The sequence below is a fragment of the Aegilops tauschii genome, chromosome 1, assembly GCF_002575655.3.
Source record: "Aegilops tauschii subsp. strangulata cultivar AL8/78 chromosome 1, Aet v6.0, whole genome shotgun sequence".
Classification (NCBI taxonomy): Eukaryota; Viridiplantae; Streptophyta; class Magnoliopsida; order Poales; family Poaceae; genus Aegilops; species Aegilops tauschii.
The window spans coordinates 104637884-104657088 of record NC_053035.3 but is presented as its reverse complement, the minus strand read 5'-3'; the positions used below and the strand labels follow the sequence as shown (position 1 = coordinate 104657088).

Here is a 19205-nt window from a genome sequence, read left to right as displayed (position 1 = left end):
GGTACCCTTTTCTAGTTTGGCTGCCAGACAGCCCTTGCAGTTTGGCTGCATGCCATGGCAACCTTTCTTTTTTGTGTATACTCTTTTTCATCTTGTGTTATGGTGCTAATCACATGAACATTCATCTTTTGTCACTGATCATTGATAGCGGCAGCAAATCATTATGGATTTAGATTTGATTCCTTAAGAGGAGGAAGATGAAGCTCTTGATCTGACGAAGAATATGACTCGTTATCTGAATTGGATTGCTGAAGAGAAGAGGAAGCTCAAGAAGAAGATGAAGAAGGTAATACTCCATGAATCTAGAGTAGCATCTATAAAGGAAGTTTGGATTGCTTTGCTTGCACATTTTTTCCTTTTGCTCCCCTTTTTGTAGGTGATCCAAAAAGGAATGAACTATTAGATAAGAAGAGGTTTGGTGTTTACTCTGCTTTGCGAGTAATCGAGAACAGAGATGGAGTTATTCAAACATATTACAAGATGCTCGCCACAACCCTGTTGAATATAAGCGTATGATCAGTTGAAAGAATCTAGGCAGAGGCAAAAAATAGATGGCTGACGGCCAAGAAGTGGATTTCTCAAACAAGAAGAAAGGATGAGTTGGCCAAAAGCAACAATCTCACTCAATAAAAGAAGGATAGTTTGAGCTTTGGCAAGGTCTCTAGATGTTTCCCGCTCAATCGTACACAAGAGGTTTCAGATAAATGAGCATAAGCGCATCACAAACACTGTCAAGCCTTTCCTCAAACCATAGAATAAGATTGCAAGATTGAAGTTCTAATGTCCATGCTCGATGAACATTGGATCTCAACTCCCTTCCTCTATTCAAGCCAATGACAAACAGGGAGCATATAGATGAGAAGTGGTATGATATGACAAGAGTGAAGGGCACGTACTATGTACTGCTAGAAGAACCTGAACCCGAGCTCACCATGTAGAATACTAACAACTTTGGGAAGGTCATGTTCCTAACTGTTGTGGCCAAGCCAAGATACAGTGGCCATGGGGTGGTGAAATTCAATGGAAATATCAGTACTTGGCATTTGTCGAGAGACTAGGGCTGTTAGAACGAGTTAAAACAGAGCAAGGAGGACTAAGAACTGAAATCAGTGAAAGTGACCATAAATGTCTACAGAGATTATCTCATCAACAAAGTGATCCCTGCAATTCAAGATAAGTGACCCGACGAAGATGACGGAACAAGAATCTTCATCCAACAGGATAATGCCAAACCACATGTCCTTCCTAATGATGAAGGTTTTCGAGAAGCTGTGGCACAAATCAACCTTGGCATTCGATTGTTATAGCAACAACCCCGAGTTTAATGTTTTAGACCTTTGCTCCACAACTCTCTCCAGTCCCTAACCGACTGCAGATCACCTAGAAATGTCTACAGAGATTATCTCCAGTCCCTAAGGAATTGACAGGGGGGAATTTCAGTAATAATTTATGTAACTAGCAATGTTTAGTCACATTGTTGCTCTGAATACACAAATTTTATAAGATTTGTGTATGAACTAGTAATGTTTGTTGCTCTGAATAACTAGCAATTAAAATTAACAAAATGTTGTTGCGCTGAATGATACAAACGTGAACAATGGAGTACAGTAACATGAAGGTTAGCCAAGCGATATGCTGATCAAGTTAACAATGGAGTAGTAGCACGAACAATGGCATACATAAATGCTCAATGTCCATAAATTTTGCCATGATTTCGGGAACTACAAATGACCAAAGAGCATGCTCCTTGTTTGAGATTATGCTCCAAGTTGCAGCACCCTCTTCAAGCAATTGCATTGAAATTAATATTTTGTTTCATTAGAAGATAAATGCAAATGCATGTTAATTGTTAGGGAGGAAGAGGAAGAGGGAGTATAAGACTAGCTGCAATGGGAGCATCCAGTATACAAAGAGACCTTGTTTGCAAGTGTGACCAAATCGTCCACATTGACGGAAGAAATGTTGACCACATTGGAGTAGACAATATCTGAAGTTCATAGCATCTGAAAAAGCTTCAGTTTCATCCTTATCTGGTCCACTCCAAGAACTTCTTGCATCAATGTTGTCGGAGTCTGACATTATAGATAGATTCAGTTCTGACACTCTATGAATACTGAATAGCATGAAGAAAGTAAATAATCAATATACTCCTTGAGTTTCAACTGCCTAAAATTTGTTCGCATGAACAGAGAAATCTTCTGCATGAAACTTGATTCAGTGAATAGCTTGACAAAATCTTCCTTTGCGAGTGATCGACTATTTTACTGAACTTCTGTTTCATTTGGTAAGTTTTTCGTAACAACTGTTTAGTAAATCTTCTGAAGGAGGAACAATCCAAGTTTCATTGGAACAGAAGTTTCATTGTAAGTTTAGCTTTCATTGAAACTTGCAATGTTTTGAAGCAGAAGTTCATCTTGCAAAGAAGCTAAACCATCTATTCCTAAAACTTGTAATGTTCCTAAAAGAATCTAAACCATTTTTCAATTTCTTTGTCAAAGTAGACATCAACTATATCGAGTACCAATGGATAAAATTATACCCCCTCCGTCCAAAAATTCATGCCCTCGTCCGCCTCTCCTCCTTGCCGCCGCTTCCCCGTCCCGTACCAATTGAAAGCTAGCCGCCCCTGCTTGCAGATTTAGTCAAACAGAAGATTTCTCTGCACGAGTTCTCTGTACTCTAACAACATTTTATCCATTGGTACTCGATATACGGCTTGGCTGCTTCTCAATATAGTTTCTTGACATTTATATTCTTGTCGACTGTTGAAGACTGTTCATTCTTAGCCGCTACGGCTGCGTTTGCACATGTTCTTGGTTGGATCCAAGCTCACACTGAATCTATTGGAAACACAGTTGGGCAAGGAAGGCATTTCTTTTCTAAAATTGACTTGGTGCGGTTCAGAATGTACAAGTGCTTATGCTTTAGAACAAGTTAACGGCTCTCAGTGGCATCAGTGACCAAATACAAAGAACAAAAAATTCTCCTTGTACGAGAATCACAGCACTGTAAGAACATCTTGCTAGTACGAGTTATTTCTAACAGTTGCAAGGATGTGTTTGGCTACTCCTCCTCTTGCATCTCTACTTGTCTAAATATCAAGACTCTTCTCTGCTCTGCTCTTCTCTTCTCTTCTCTAAGCAGAGTAGGCGCAGCTAACTCACTACCACTATGTTCACAAATTCTTCCTTCGGATTGTAGCAAATAACTGAAACAATATATAAACTACAAATACTAGTCTTAGTCTTCCATGCAGCTACATTACTTGTTCTTCTCTCAACCTCATAAAAGCTTGCTTGTTGCCAACACTTGTCTTTTGGCAGATAAACGACAACCTAATACCGGTGCCTGCACTGCATTCATGCATGCAGTTCGATGCCACCAAGTTGAGACGACTTAACTGACTGAATGAGGGTTTGAATTTGACTAAGATGACTGATGAATAATACAATGACTTAAAAGAATAATGACAAAATGGAAGATTGCAAGGAACTGGCGGATGACTAAAAGACATGACGAATTAACAAAATGAAATACCACAAAAGAAGCATTCATTTTCACAAGAAAAAAACTATGCAATGAACTCAAAAATGGAAGAGTGAACATTCATTGAACAAAATTATACCAAAATTATGTTTATATGTCGGCCAAAATGAAGATAAAAAATTGATGTTTGATCAACCATTGGACTGAATTATACACATTGAATCCTATTAACTTCCACCTAATTTTTTTATTGGCAGTCTACATGAAACACCTGGGACTATCTACATGAAAAAACATTAATTACCTAGGTGATAATGAAATATTCAGCAGAAGCATCCTGAGAAAATAAAATACCCGAACATAGCTAGTCTATATCAATACCTAATAATAAAGGTGCTATTGTTTCTGGCAGTACGCCGCAAAAATTGCCCCCAAAGATGCAAAATATTACCCACAATGCCACCTATAAGTGATGAAAAAACGTTTTACACAGGGGGAATCCCCCGCCTGGGTCAGCCCATGTAGTAGGGACCTCCTAGACTGCGCTCTGCGTGCTGGGAGAAGACGCACTGCGCCCGTTTCGGCTGGTCCATGTCCGAGCGGCATTTTTTTTAAATTTCATTTTTTATTTTTATTTTCTTTCCCGTTTTCATTTTTACTACTTTAAATAATTTCGGACTTCAAAAAATTCCTGAAAAAAATAAAAAAGAATTTTAAAATACTTTTTAATAAATAATAAAATATTTGTGGATTCAAAAAACATTCGAGATTTTATAAAGAATGTTTTGTTATTCAAAAAATCTCAAAAATTTTAATTTATATCTAATAAATAATAATAAAGGAGCTATTATTTCTGACGGTATATCACAGAAATTGCCCCAAAGCTGTAAAATATTACCCACCAGTACCACCTATAAGTGATGAAAAAACGTTTTACACAGGGGAATCGCTCGCCTAGGCCAGCCCATGTAATCGGGACCTCCTATTCTGCGCTCTGCGCGCTGGGAGAAGACTTTAAATTCCCCATTTTGATTTTTTTAATAAATCATAACATGTTTGTAGATTCAAAAAATGTTCACGATTTTGTAAAAAAATGTTTCCTTATTTAAAAGATGTCCAACATTTTAAAAGATGTATTAATTTTTTAATGAAATTAAACAAAATTACACCAATTCAAAAAATGTTCATCAATGGAAAAATATCCTAAAAATTCAAAAACTATTTGTGACAAAATAGTTTTTTCATTCATAAAATGTTCGCTGATTCAAAAGAATGATCATGCATTTCAAAAATATGTTCCCTAACTCAAAAAAATGTTCGTGAATTTTAAAAATTGTTCGACCAATTTCATAAAAATGTTGGTCGATTCTAGAAATGTTCGCCGATTCAAGAAAATCTTTTAAAAAATGTTCACTATTTTATATAAAATGTTTGCAAATAGTATAAACGTTCATGAATTCAAAAAATGTTTTCGATTTTAGAAAATATTCGAAAATTTGAAAAATGGTTCACGAATCTGAAAATTGTTCATGATTTCAAATATGTTCAAGAGTTTAAAAAAAGTTTAGGATTTCAAAAATTGTTCATTATTTCATGAAATTGAGGGTGATAGCGTATCTCGGTGATGCAGCAAAATGTGGTAGTGGCCGTTGGAGATTATGATATTTTTTTTGGTTGCAACGTACAGGCCCTTTTGCCAGTATATTCAACGAACAAAGTCCCAAAAATCTGCATACAAGGTCCATTATCCCTCATGGTAACAAAGAGCATGTACACGGCACAAAATAGACACTGAACTAACAGAAATGGAAGAAAAAACACCACTTTTTCGAGCCAATAAAACACATGCTGGCACAGCCCCCCTTAGCTGAACCGATGAGCAACAACGCATTTTTACATCATTAACCAAAGTTATCTCTACTATTAAAGGAGAATCGAACGTCGTGATGGTTCGACCTTCTTCGCACGTACGTGAGAAAAATCAGACCTCCTTCCCACCCTCTTCCCTCCCGCACGCTAAAGAAAAAACATTAAAAAAAACAACCCACATACACACGTCCCACCCTCACTTCCCTTTCCCCAAATCGCTCGCTACTGATCCCATGCCTATGAGTCGCCGCCGCCGACTTATTCTTGTCTACGGCGACCTCAAGCGGCAGCCAAGGAGCTGCTCGACGCGGGGAGGGCCGAGGACGAAGCGGCGCAGTGGCGACAACGACGGGCGACCTCAACTGGCAGTATACTGCAGCGAAAGGAAGAGCTAGACGTGGGGAGGGCGATGAGCAGGAGCGGCGCGGTGGCGACAACGATGGACGACGCCCCAGGTAGCACCATCTCCCTACCCTCGCTCCACCTCTTCTTCTCCCCGTAGCCTGTACTCCTCCACCCCCTTGTACTCCTCTCCCATTGTGCTTCCTCCCTCCCTGTCAAAGCTGCCCTGTCCAACTTTTAGTCCCATCAGATCTGCTCGGTGGGAAGGGCCTGCAACAGTTTAGCACATGAATTGGCATCTCCCACTAGATCCCAAGGTGACCAAACTTTGATTGCTGACGTTTTGGATATCCTCAGGCTAATGTATTCAAACTATCTGAGTGGTTGTACTCAGGTATCCTCAAAAAATTGTGAAGTTATCTTGACATGTCAATGTGTGAAGAAAAATAATGATTGGTCATCTAGGTCTTCAGTTCTAGCACGGTCTAATATTTCCACCGGAGTAATCCCACATTGCACAGCCACCATCACTGAACAATGGACTTGCTAACCATTCTAATCTTCAAAGTATAAGGCGAAGTTTGATAGCTTTATTTGGTATTGAGAAGAAACAGGGAAGTATAGAAGACGATTTTTTTTTCCACCCCACCCTTCAGAATATTTTTGCTGAGTAGCATGCACATCTCAATCATATGCATTCCCTCTTTGATTCATTTTTAAAACCCTGTGTGATGCATGGGAGAACCATGTAAAATTATCAACCATGCCAGTTGATAAAATCGGAAGGTGTTTCTTTGTGCTCACATTATCTAATTAGAATTTTATTTGCCAGCTCGATTGGATTATCATGATCTAAGTAGCGATGCCGCGGTGTCATCGTGGTTGGAGGAGACAACTCATATGAACATGCCAAGGAGACCGATCATACTACTTTATGCAATGAGGTAATGTTTTTCCTTTATTGCTATTGTTGCACTATGTATCATAAATTCGTAATGTAAGAGAACTACATGGATGATACATCTCATTAAATACTTGAATACTTGATTCTAATCGTGGTACTAAGAATATATTGTTTACGCTGATTTCTGAACCAATTTCCAGCATTTGTATTCCGATAACTACGATGCTTGGATTTCCACTTGGGACGAAGCGAACACTTATTCATCGGTATTCCAAATTATATCACTTGGTTGTAGTATCATGGTGCTAATTAGATAATCTCTTGACTGGTTTTGACTCTACGCCAATAGTTCAGCATCTTTTGTTTTCATAAGTCTTAAAAGGAATCATTAAAAATTGGCAGATGGGCAGTAAAGTGTCAAACCCAGAGGCCCTCTGCCATCTTGTGGGTAAAACTGCATTGTAAAACTAAAAAATGAATCATATTTAGCAATGTGCCCACCCTCAAATTGTTTCTTGTTATATTAATGTGCAGACTACCAGATTGCAAATTTTCCGATCATGATATGTTTCTAAGAGATGATGCATGATTGCAGATGGCTACCAAATTGAAAAATTATTAACCTTCAGTAAATATAGATGTACTTCATGCGTGCAAGTTTGATGCATGATTGCAGGTGCATGCAGGCTCAGTTTGTGCAAGGCAAGTGTGTGCGTATATCAAGAATGATTACTTTATTTTCAGATGGCACCTGCAATGCTCATACCAAGTGCGTGCATAAATTAGTATCATGTTGCGTGCACATTGAGCTTATAATCTTATCTGAATAATTTGTCATATTTCTCACACAAACCCATCCATTTATCTCTCTTTCTCTATCTCACACGCACTTAACCCATCCATTTATCTCTCTGCTAATTCTCCACTTGGGTACAAGTCAATCTCTTGGAGTGATTCGACCCTTGGAAACATAACCTGCTACTTCACTCGGCGCAAGGAACTGGGTAATAAGTTACAGTTTTCGTTTCCAATTCTGTTGCTGATTGATTAGGCATTACTCATCTATGTTATACTGATAGTTAAGGATTTGCTGCAATTACAGAACTAAGAACTTAGGTTTCAGAACGAATAGAACATTGATTATGCTAAAACTAAAATAAATCTTGATCTGCTTCAGATGCCCACAAACTGTTTCAGATGCCCACAAACTGTTGAGAGTGATTGGTTCAAAGGTCAACACAAACATTGTCAAACCTTTTTTTACGAAGAAACCTTAATATTTAAACTGGTTCAGAAACTAGAATTCTGTAATACAATGTACTCATATATGACTTACATGCATCTATGAGCCATATGTTCCTTCTAAGTGATTGTCAGTTTCTTCCTTTCTTGATTAATGTGTATATGATATGCAAAAGTAAACTGTTATATATCCCATATGTTCATGTTTATCAGGACCCATCAAGTTGTCCTATCCAAATTCAGAGGGTCGATTTAAAAAAAATCAGAATAAGAACTCTGAAGACTTGAACAATCCTTTTCACAAACGGATTGAGATGAAATTGCGTGCTTTATCTGATAGGTTCTCTCATTTTAATTATTATCATTGTGTGTTGATTATATGAGGTGTTAGCTCTTCCTGGACCTCTCATCATTTCACCTGTAGCTAATGAAGCTTAGTGGAAAGCATCAATAAATAATTGTTGGCATATTTGATAATTTTAGATAGTTGCTGAGGCAAACATGCTGGTCCTCAGGTTAAAATACATTTTTTGCCTGATCTTTGTATAGGTGGTATGACTATAACTGAACCATGTGTTCTTTTATATCATATAACTCAATCATGAGTTTGTTTCATATTTTAAACCTACATGAAAGGAAGTGTGCTTGTTGACGATGGTTATTGTTGCTGAATCCATATCCTGGTTCAGACTCATATTTTGTTATTCTTAGGTGGCGGACTTGTACGGCATCACGACGGACAACTCGCGGTCCGTGTGCCGCGGCATGGCTTTGGCTCGTCAGGCAATATTGGTCCAATATGGGTCTTACCATCGCAGTGCTGCAAGGCCTATGTATTGCCTCGCCCTTTTCCACTGCTCAAACAGTCATCTACTGCAAAAGGTACAAAGAATAGGCTTCAGTTTGTTGTTACTCACAACTCACAAGCAGATGACAATCTTTCTTTCAGTGAATAGAGTAGCTTTTACTCTTCCAGTATCCCTTGACAATTGACACGAGCGCAGCCTCAAGGATGTAAGATTATTTGTTCTTCCTTGTAGTCTGTGATGAGACGCATGCTACTTGTACATAGATGCTAATACATATCTTCTTTATACGTAAATACTCGCTCTACAGAGGGATTATGTGCAGACGAATAGCATGGGAATAGAGGGGGCGGGGAGAAAGACGCCACTTTGTTCTGTTTTGTTTTATTGCAAGGAGAAGTTGGTTATGGAGACACAATGACTTACAAGTAAAATAGTGTGAGAGAGAATTGCTATTTATCGCTGCGTGAATGGAAAACCACAACTTGCCATGTTTGATACACAATAATAAAACAAAATTTTAATCAATGTGTTAGTACATTATTTTTGTCACTCCGTGGCAACGCATGGGCATTTGACTAGTCTCATGTGAAATTCAAATAGCAGGCACAGGAAGTTGGGAATAGAATTTAAACTGTCCAAAAAAGCGAACACACGAAGACAGACGGATTATATTGAACCACCCCCCCCCCCCCCCCCCCCCAGTCGCTAGGTTGGGCTGGATGGCTACCCATCGCCCCGCACAGCTGCACTCGAACTCTGAGGAGAATTGGTTTTTGGCTCTCGGACGGGAATGAGGTGCCTGCTCTTCCTCGAAGATGATTTGAATCAAAGAGGGCCTACATAGTGCCTTACAAGCCGTGCGCCGAAGTTAGCTACGCACGAGCCTACACAGTGCCTCACTGGCCGTGCGCCGAAGTCAGCTCTTCCCCACCCCCTTCCCTCTCTCACACACACTCAGCAGCTCACCCCCTCTAGAAAATGGCACACAACTGAAAAGGACACCCCCACACGGTCGGAGTCCAAACAAGGACCCACAACCCGAATAAAAAGCCCAACAACAAATAAACCCGACACGCACTCGCGAGTGACAGACAAATGAGCGACACCTATGACGCTGAGATTCGTGCATGAAAAACCATAAAATTCAACCTAAAGCCAAATAACAAAAGCAGATGACTGATTATTAGCAGTAAAGATCATCGGTGCTGACAAGATTTAAGAAGCCAGCGAGATTAATTTCCTAAAGCCAAATAACAAAAGCAGATGACTGATTATTAGCAGAAAAGATCGTTGGTGCTGACAAGATCTAAGAAACCAGCGAGATTAATTTAGGAGACGGGACAAACTCTAACAGCAATTACAATTGCTAAATTTTTCATAGCAAGGAATGATGCATTTCAGAGCTTGAATCATGTGGTACGATATTATGTGAAGATTCACTATTCAGTTAGTACAGAGTAATTTCTATCCACACTTCTAAGGCAAACAATACAGAGGAGGTAACTGCGGCTCCCTCCACATTTTCGCATTCGGGCTTGGGACCGGCAAAGGCAGTGTTAAGCCACAACAACACAAAACGCAAGTTATACAACACCAATCATTCAGCAAAGCATACAGGCCACACCATCAAGCAAATGCAACACACACACACACACACACACACACACACACACACAACCAAGCGCTTGCACGCAAAAAAGACAAAGAAACAGACATAGATATGGGCACATCACACACACAGTCACACACACAGTGTAGCACTTGCACACAAGAAGCAGACAAAAACAGACTCCCACCACATTTTCACATCCGGGCTTGGGACCGGCAAAGGCAGTGTTAAGCCACAACAATCAATCATTCAGCAAAGCATACAGGCCACACACAAAGAGAGTCAAGCCACACACGATCACACACGCAGTCACACACACAGTGTAGCACTTGCACACAAGAAGCAGACAAAAACAGACTCCCACCACATTTTCACATCCGGGCTTGGGACCGGCAAAGGCAGTGTTAAGCCACAACAATCAATCATTCAGCAAAGCATACAGGCCACACACACAGAGAGTCAAGCCACACACGATCACACACGCACAGTCACACACACAGTGTAGCACTTGCACACAAGAAACAGACAGAAACAGACTCCCTTCCACATTTTCACATCCGGGCTTGAGACCGGCAAAGGCAGTGTTAAGCCACAACAACCAATCATTCAACAAAGCATACAAGCCACACACACAGAGTCAACCACACACGATCACACACAGTCACAGTCAAAATGCAATATTCACATAGTCACACACACAGTCACACATCACAGTCAAATGCACAATATTCAGAGTCACACACAGAGAGTCAAACACATAGTCACACACACAGTCACACATCACAGTCAAATGCAACATTCACACACAGTCACACACACGGTCAAACACAGTCACACACACAGACAGTCAAGCCACACACACAAGAGAGTCAAAGCCACACACAGTCAAACACACACAGAATGGAGCGCTTGCACACAAGAAACAAAAAGAAACAGACATAGATAGGGCACAAACACAAAGCAAATACATAGATAGGACTGAACTAAACCAGAAAGCTATAAAGAAATTCCAGAACCTGAATGACTAAACACATTTCTCTCGAGGGGTGAGGGTGATTCAGATCTTCGTTCCTAAAAACACGAAGCTGGTTAGAGGCTGATTAAGTGATTATCCACAAGTTTGTAGGCCTATGGACAGAAAAGAAATGTTAAATGTGTTCTTGTTCTACTTACTAGAGAAAGCAAGGCATGTAACATGAGCAACATTCTTATAGAAATTCTGGCTAAGGTAAGCCATTCATACCTAAAAGATTATACGTTTCAAGTTGACAACAGTGGTTGCCTCTCGTCGCTTCCAAGCCGATGGCTAGCCTAAAATGACATGAGCAACTTAAAATGTGAGTGACCACAATGTAAATGATGTTTCTATTATTCTTGAAAGCAAGAAAAATAGCTTACCTCATGAGCAGCACCAACAGTCATATTAGAAAAGAAGATTCAGATGACCTGTGATGTAATAAGCATCATATATGAGTCAAAAATACTTGGGAATCAGTTTATGATCATAACAGCATAAGTAATTATTCATGTATGTATATCAAAGTTATCAAGGAATCAAGGATTCAGTCTAAAACAAGTCAGGCAAACTGATCAAAATTCATAATCTGGCCATTCGAAAGGACAGAAACTTACCGATGATTCTGTGTATCTTGCAAGTCCAATAATCCACTTGGTTTGTCGTCTTTGACTTTAGCTATAGGTGAGAAGAACCTGAGAACAAATAGAAGTACTCGATTCCTGCAATGTTCAAATGTCTGGTACACGGTATGATGTCTAGGAAAGAATGAGGAAGTGGCAGGGGCTAGGAATCTGGTAACAAAGAGGACCAAGGCTAGGCTACATTATCCAAATAAGATGTAAGTTGTTTGGCAGTACATTCTAGGAAGAACTTTTGCTATTTCTGCCCATTTATTCCCATATACCCGATGGGCATTAATCAGTGCATGTTCCTCCTCCATAGTCCAAGCTTCTCTCTGTATGTATGAATTCAAAATCAGCTTCATATTTACCAATCAGCTCTTCACGTAACCAGTGTGTTTCTGAATTAGTAAACATTCCCTGTTTCTTGAACAAAGGGGGAAATGCATTTAAGCAAACCATAAAAATAAAACAATCAAAAGAGTACCTCTCTTGACATTGCTTGCCTATACGTCCACCTTGCAATGAGACCATTTTGTTGGTCCATACTGCATTTTGAGCACAAATATCAGGTGCCAATAGGTATTTATGGATACAGCACATCTAAAAACATAAGTAGCCAGAAGTAGCAAAATTTGACTAAATAAACGTTTTGGGACTTCAGGCATCAGCATCGCAAAATGTAAAGGACATAAATATACCTGCATTGTATGCAAACACAACCCATTAGTGTCCTTAGCAACACAATAAAGAGCCAATGTGACATGTCCAGATCCACATGTCTGTACCTTAAATACTTAGAAAAGCGTTATTCCAGTGACTGGACAGCAGTAATACAAAAAAGAATATGATATCCACATAAGACATAATCACAAAAAAGTTCACATTCAATAAATAACAATCAATTGTGACATATAAAACACAAGTTATACAAGCCACACCATCAAGCAAATGCAATATTCACACAGAGTCAAGCCACACACATATTCACCATCAAGCCACACACAATCTCACACACACAGTCAAGCCACACACACACATAGTCAAGCCACACACACACAGTCAAGCCACACACACACACACAGTCAAGCCACACACATATTCACCATCAAGCCACACACAATCTCACACACACAGTCAAGCCACACACAAAGAGTCAAGCCACACACATATTCACCATCAAGTCACACACCCACACAGAATGGAGCGCTTGCACACAAGAAACAGGCATAGATAGGGGCACAAAGAGAAAGCTAATACATGCAAGACCGAAGTAACTCAGAAAACTATAAAGAAATTCCAGAACTTGAATGAGTAAACTGATTTCTCTAGAGGGGTGAGGGTGATTCAGATCTTCATTCCTGAAAGGGAATAATAATATGTTGCACTGAGACTGTCGAACCGAAGAGAACCCATGCAGTTAGATGAAGGATTCTAACTAACTAGTTGGAGAAGTGGGTCCTCGGGTAAATATTTCAATGCGAACTCCCTTTGGCACGAATATCTTTGGTCTGTATTATGTAGAACTCCATGACCACAGCCAGGAACAACCTATGGATGCAACCAAATATCAGTATTTATAATTTTTGCTTGCAAGTTCAAATAAGATCAACAGTGAAAAGCAACCTTAAATCTCTTGTTCAGCATTCAACTAGAATAGTTTAGCAGTGCAAACTTCCCATAAACTCATAAACAATAGTCAATGTTAAATCTCAGAATGGGCGTGCGTGCAATGGAGGTGGTAACAACCTAACCCAGTGAGACTAAAACTCTAAATAAATGGCACGACTCCATAAAGCCGCACTGCATTGATGGTTTCTAATTGGCAAAACAGGATCAAGAGACAAGACGATCATTATGGTTACAAGTTACTCAAACAATTAATGATAAGAAGCTGGATAAAAAAGGTGTAAAATCACAGGACACTGAGATGAACTAATATTGTGCATGTTATACAGCAGCACTAAGAAACATGTTCCATCAAGATTTTTGAGAATAAAATATGGAGGCAATATCAGTTCCAAACACAACTTGCCTGCATCAAAGAACCACTGCAATACTTAAACATGAGTATCAAGTAGGGTAATTTATTACAAACAGCCACTACACCGGCAAGGCAACAAAGAACCATACAAGACAGAACATTAAAAAGGAGTAAATTGCATAAGAGAGAAACAAATCTACAACTGAATGGAGTAAGCCTTACTCATCCCCAATTTGGCGTTGCTCAATTTGAGAGATACCATAGTATCAAAGTGCAGCTTCCAAGAATTTACGCTTTAGATCTAAAATTCTCGCATAGCAGACCTACAAGAGATATAAGAAGGGAACTAAATATTTATCCTTAGTTGTAGACAGATAGATTATTAAACTGTTTCTGAACCAAAAAACCTTGTATTGTAAGTTCAGAATTTCCTGGTTGCTGTTTGTGACCCAAAACGAGGCTTTGTTGATAAAGGCTTCAGCATTCACTGCATCATCATCATCCTATGAAATGAAGAACTACATTAGTCCAGCTGACAATGCAATGACGACAAAGGTTAAAAACAGGAGTACCTCCAAATAGAGTCGTGCAATCTGGACGCACTTGGATAATTTGTTCGTGTCATCAAGCATCCTGGTTTTTAAGAAGATGGTCAGATTTCCCAGACTTAGAAAATCCAATGACATGTAAACAAAGACAAAAGCTTGTTTCAACCTGATTCCTGAGTCCAAGTCAATGCCACTAAGCATTTGTGCTGCTCTCAACCATTGTTGTTCAGATTCATACAGTTCTGCAAGCTTCTCTCTAATCACTACAACCTGCGTATAGATAGCCATCACAGTTATAGATCAAGAATGTTGCAGCACTTTTTTACATAATAACAACAAGGTCAATTACAAAGTCACCGAAGAAGATATAGTGAGCAGTTACAAAGCCCACAGAAACATATATTATGTCAGTTATTTGTGGTAGTGAAACAAATCTAGAGATGAACATTCTCTATGAGATTTACATGAAGACACTGGAACAGCAGTAAATTCACTGGAGGATTTCTTTCACAAGATGACAAGCATGATGCAGGCATTCTTTGTACATTTTTCTGAACAGGTATTAATTAACCAGCTTCGATCTACATAATCTTTCAATACTAGGTATTTTATAAAATTAAAATGAGCACACTTATTCTATCTTTTTTACTTTGATGGTAGCTAATACCTAGAAATATGAATAGCAAGACCTTTTGACATGATTGCAGTAAATAGAAATCATACTACTCATTAATGGCTAATTTCAGTGACTGTTTTCAGCAGCTCAACAAAGTTTAAACCCATGAAACATTATAAATTGCAACTTCAACAAGAACTCCCAAACATTAACACTAAAGAAGACATAGATATTTAGATTTCTGAAATGCGATGCATAAGAGGGACATGACGCACGAAGCCATACGTAGATATTTAGGTTTCTACAATGCAACCCATGTGAGCATGAAATGAGTGGCAACAGTAATTCCCTATATTGCATTATTTTCTCTACTCACAGACAAGATCATGAGGTATTATAAAACTATAGTCCTTGAGCAATAATTAGTGCTTGATAATTGAATAGATATAACTCGGTTTGAGATAAGCTACCTTTCCACTCTTCAGTGTCTTCCATACATATTCTTTAAGTTGGTTGGTTGTAATGTTACTCCCAGTCTCTTCCATTACAGATTTGATCTAGCAACACTTCCTGCAGTATATGGTGACTATTCTCAGTTTATGCGCATCAAAACAGTAAATACACCATTTTAAAATAACAGGGCGTATGTTTTTCTTCTTCTTAACATCATGTGCAAAAGCAAGTGGGTAAATAGCACAGCCACAAGTTCTGCAATTTGTCCACTTATTACGAACAATTTGTTCCAGGAGATCCATTTGGCAAGCACAAGTTGAGCATGATGTGGCAGAGAACATCAACTACACATAAAATCAAATGTACCTGATTAGCCAGGCCGTGCAGTGGCCCAGCCAAACTGTTCAGTGTCCTTAGCAACCCAATAAAGAGCAAATGTGACATGTCCAGATCCACAAGTCTGTACCTTAAATACTTAGAAAAGCATTAGAATATGATATCCACATAACACACATCACAAAAAAGTTCAGAAAAAAGAATAGTCAATTGTCTGCACTAAACAAGTACTGGTGTGTTACCTCAGGAACTACCAATACCAAGTTAGCATAAATGATTATATTCGTCAAGACATCAATCACTCCTGGCATATAAACATGTACCGTCTCAAGGATAATTTGTAAGAGATGTGGTTAATAACTTGGATAAAACACACCATATCTAGTATACTAGCACAGAAGTGATATCAATATTTCTACGTTCCACATAAGATAGTATAAAACACACCATAGATAGTATAAAAAACACCACGGGCTACACGGTTTGCACCTCTCAACGCATCCCCATATATGGAAAGACAGACACTGGGAACATAAGCAAAGCATTACAAGAAGAACCCAATTCGAAAGAACATAAGCAACCATCAGAAGAACCCTAACGAATCACCTCATCTCTGTGTATAAGATGGGGTTATTCAAGAACATAAGAACAACCGTAACGACCAGCGAGCCAAACCAGAGTATCACAAGGGCGCATGCATTTGAGGTCTGGAAATCGCCAACGAACAACACAGCAACGGAACCGATCTGAAACTGACCTTGCTGGCCTCTCCCCGTCTCCGTAATCCAAATTCAAAACCAGACGGCGAACACAAAATGCAGGAACACGAAACGTAATCGTTCATCGCTCCGCCGCAAACACGAAACGCAGGATCGTGACTTCGCGTGTGTCTCTCAGATAACAGAAGTGCACGCAGAATCAATATTAACTACTCAATGATCAAACAAACATTAAAACAGAATTTTACGCAATAGGATGTCAGAAGCTCAATGATCAATGAAAAATGATAGCACTATAAATTAATTGTCACAAAGTCTAGGAAAATCATGAAAAGCATTATTCCAGTGACTGGACATGAGTAATACTAGGTCATTATTCAACATAAGACATAACAAAACACACATATCACTAAAAAATTGAGAAAAAAGAAGTTAGCTGGCTACACTAAACAAATACTAGGTCATTAATCAGAATACCGAGTTGATGCCGTAAAATTTAACAGGACAAACAATAATTTTTTCAGGCACACTAACTGGGGATTAACAAATGTCACAGCATAAGAGTTGGGCACGTCAACTGGATCAGCATCATCACAAGAAAACAAGCAGCACATGTCCACGTTATAGGTTTGTTGAAATTGTTGTCCAAAGGAAAGGGACATGACAGAATTTAGCATCATTGATAAAAAAACATGTGATGGACGTGCTTTCATGGATAAATAAATTCTGGAGTTATGCTCACAACAGAATTATATGCCCAGGTGTGCAATGGCAAAATTCTGGAGTTATGCTATGCAATCTAGAATGTAGTCTAAGGGGAACTAACTAGCAGCAGCTCATCTAGAACTCCTATGAGTACTTCAATGGAAGTAGCAACATCAGGAAGAAAAGAAGGAACCTTGTCCAACAGTAGCAGTAGCAGGTGTTCAATTAGTTAAGCAGCAGGCAAAGCATGATAAAAAGAAACAAATTGGAAAGAACATAAAACAGTACACACCATCAGAACACACACGCCTAGCCGGTACAACAAGAACTCAAGAGTTAACGGACCCTGGAACTCAAGAATTGACAGAGGGCCAACAAGAACTGACAGAGGGGCAAGAATTGACAGAGTAGCACAAGAGAGCATGCGTTTGAGTTCTGAAAATCACCAAGAGCAACAGAGGAACAGGTCTGAAGTAGCACGATAAACGAACGATGCTCCCCATCTCCCGCCGTAATCCAATTTCAAACCAGACCCGTTCGTTCCTGCAACCGACGCGAACACGAAACCCAGGATCTCTCTCTCGGACAACAGAAGCGCACGCAGAAAGAATTGCTAGTTCGCAAACTGAGACGGAGACCTCCGACGAGGCGAGACGGGCCAAGAACACGCGAGCGCATCGGGACAACGGCGAGAGCGAGCGAAATCGAACGAGGCGCGGCTCTAAACGGACGACGGCGAGGACGAGCAAGATCGAACCGGACGCGACTCTACACGGACGACGGTGAGGACGAGCAAAATCGAATCGGACTAAACGGACGACGGCAACGAGCCAATTCGAACCCGACGGCGACTCCACACGGACGACGGCAACGAGCAAAATCGAACCGGACGGCGACTCTAAACGGACGAAGGCGACGAGCAAAATCGAACCGGACACGACCCCAAACGGGCGACGGCGAGGACGAGCGAAATCAAACCAGGCGCAATCCCAAACGGACGAATCGAGCACGAGAAAAAACTAAATCTTGCGCGGTTCTAAACCTAAACAGACGACGAATCGAGGACGAGCAAAATCGAAACGGGTGCGAGGCGAGGCGGGAGGCAGGGCCCGGGGCCCCGGGCGAAGAGAGGAGGGAGGAGCAGACCGGCCCCGGCCAGAGCGCGGGGAGGGAGGAAAGGGCGCGCCTGGCCGCGGGCGGGCCGCCGGGGAAGGGGCGGTGTCGCCAGCCGGATCCTTGCCGGAGGCGGCTTCGGCGGGCGGCGGAAACCGGAGGGGAGTGGAGCTGGTGGTGGTGGTGGTGGGTTGGGGCTGGATCCGGGCCGGGTGGGCGGGATTGGAGGGGTGGGTCGGTCGGTCGACAAAGTGGCGCGGAGCCTCAGATTGGGATCGGGTGCTCGAGGCGGTTTGGGAAATTTCTAGTAGGGTGGTCGAGGCACAGGCGGTTCCGTGCAGACCACGGCCCGGGGCACACGGGCTATCCGGCCAGCGCATATGAGCGGACCGGCCCATTTGGTCGTGTTAGGTTGTGTGTCGTGTCTTATCTTAGAAAAATAATATGTTTTTTTTAGGATTACCGCATGTTTCATTAATCACAAACATAGTCAATACAACGCACACACGCGGAACTGATCGGAAAGACCGAGAGAAAACACGTGCTCCCAGAACTATGCGCAAAACCCCTCTACGAAAATAAAATCACATCTAAGACCATAGGAATTCCGGCAACTGCCGTCACCACCGAAATCGTCGCTGAATTCGGAGGAGAACCAAAACCCAGAAGGGCGTTGTGAGCCGATAAAGAAGCTTGCCGAGGACGAGGCCTTTTATCATTGTGGCGTGTCGACCGAGTATCTTCCCCATCCTCCTCGAATTCCGGAGCTACTGTCAGCCGTAGATGTCGTCGAGGCCGAGCACCACATCAGCTGCCATCAAGCCGCAAGTCA

At 40.7% G+C, this 19205-nt stretch overlaps 1 protein-coding gene and 1 long non-coding RNA gene across 8 annotated transcripts; one reads left to right on the top strand and one right to left on the bottom strand.

Moving 5' to 3' along the window:
* Positions 1-1791: 1791 nt before the first annotated feature.
* On the bottom strand, positions 1792-18650 carry LOC109751288 (COP9 signalosome complex subunit 4). 7 transcript variants are annotated; one of them, XR_012203581.1, is made up of 14 exons: positions 15867-18635; positions 15518-15617; positions 14598-14701; positions 14456-14516; positions 14291-14386; positions 14106-14206; positions 12601-13450; positions 12387-12447; positions 12137-12234; positions 11894-11998; positions 11660-11707; positions 11505-11572; positions 11278-11332; positions 1792-2072 (listed from the first exon to the last, which is right to left on the bottom strand). XR_012203581.1 is itself a non-coding variant. In XM_073509331.1 (13 exons), the coding sequence occupies exons 7-12, from the start codon at positions 12663-12665 to the stop codon at positions 11319-11321; spliced, it is 411 nt and encodes a 136-aa protein (XP_073365432.1). In that variant the 5' UTR covers positions 12666-13450; positions 14106-14206; positions 14291-14386; positions 14456-14516; positions 14598-14701; positions 15518-15617; positions 15867-18635; the 3' UTR covers positions 1792-2072; positions 11278-11318. The 7 variants fall into 7 exon arrangements, 4 of the variants coding, with proteins under 4 accessions (XP_073365432.1, XP_073365435.1, XP_020165770.1 ...); XR_012203582.1 differs by lacking the exon at positions 1792-2072 and adding an exon at positions 8408-8716; XR_012203580.1 differs by lacking the exon at positions 11660-11707 and having other exon boundaries at positions 11505-11567.
* On the top strand, positions 5672-8788 carry LOC120973683 (uncharacterized). The gene is made up of 3 exons (XR_005768980.3): positions 5672-5810; positions 6530-6641; positions 8555-8788. It is a non-coding gene; the product is annotated as an uncharacterized lncRNA (long non-coding RNA).
* Positions 18651-19205: the final 555 nt, after the last annotated feature.

Bases quoted from the DNA above. Each gene is read 5' to 3' on its own strand.
- LOC109751288 (XM_073509331.1), bottom strand. From the start codon at position 12,665: ATGTCACATTGGCTCTTTATTGTGTTGCTAAGGACACTAATGGGTTGT. The intron at 12,235-12,386 runs GTACTCTTTTGA...TCATACATACAG, and splicing joins GGCAAGCAATGTCAAGAGAG to AGAGAAGCTTGGACTATGGA. The intron at 11,999-12,136 runs GTACTGCCAAAC...TGAACATTGCAG, and splicing joins GCAAAAGTTCTTCCTAGAAT to GAATCGAGTACTTCTATTTG.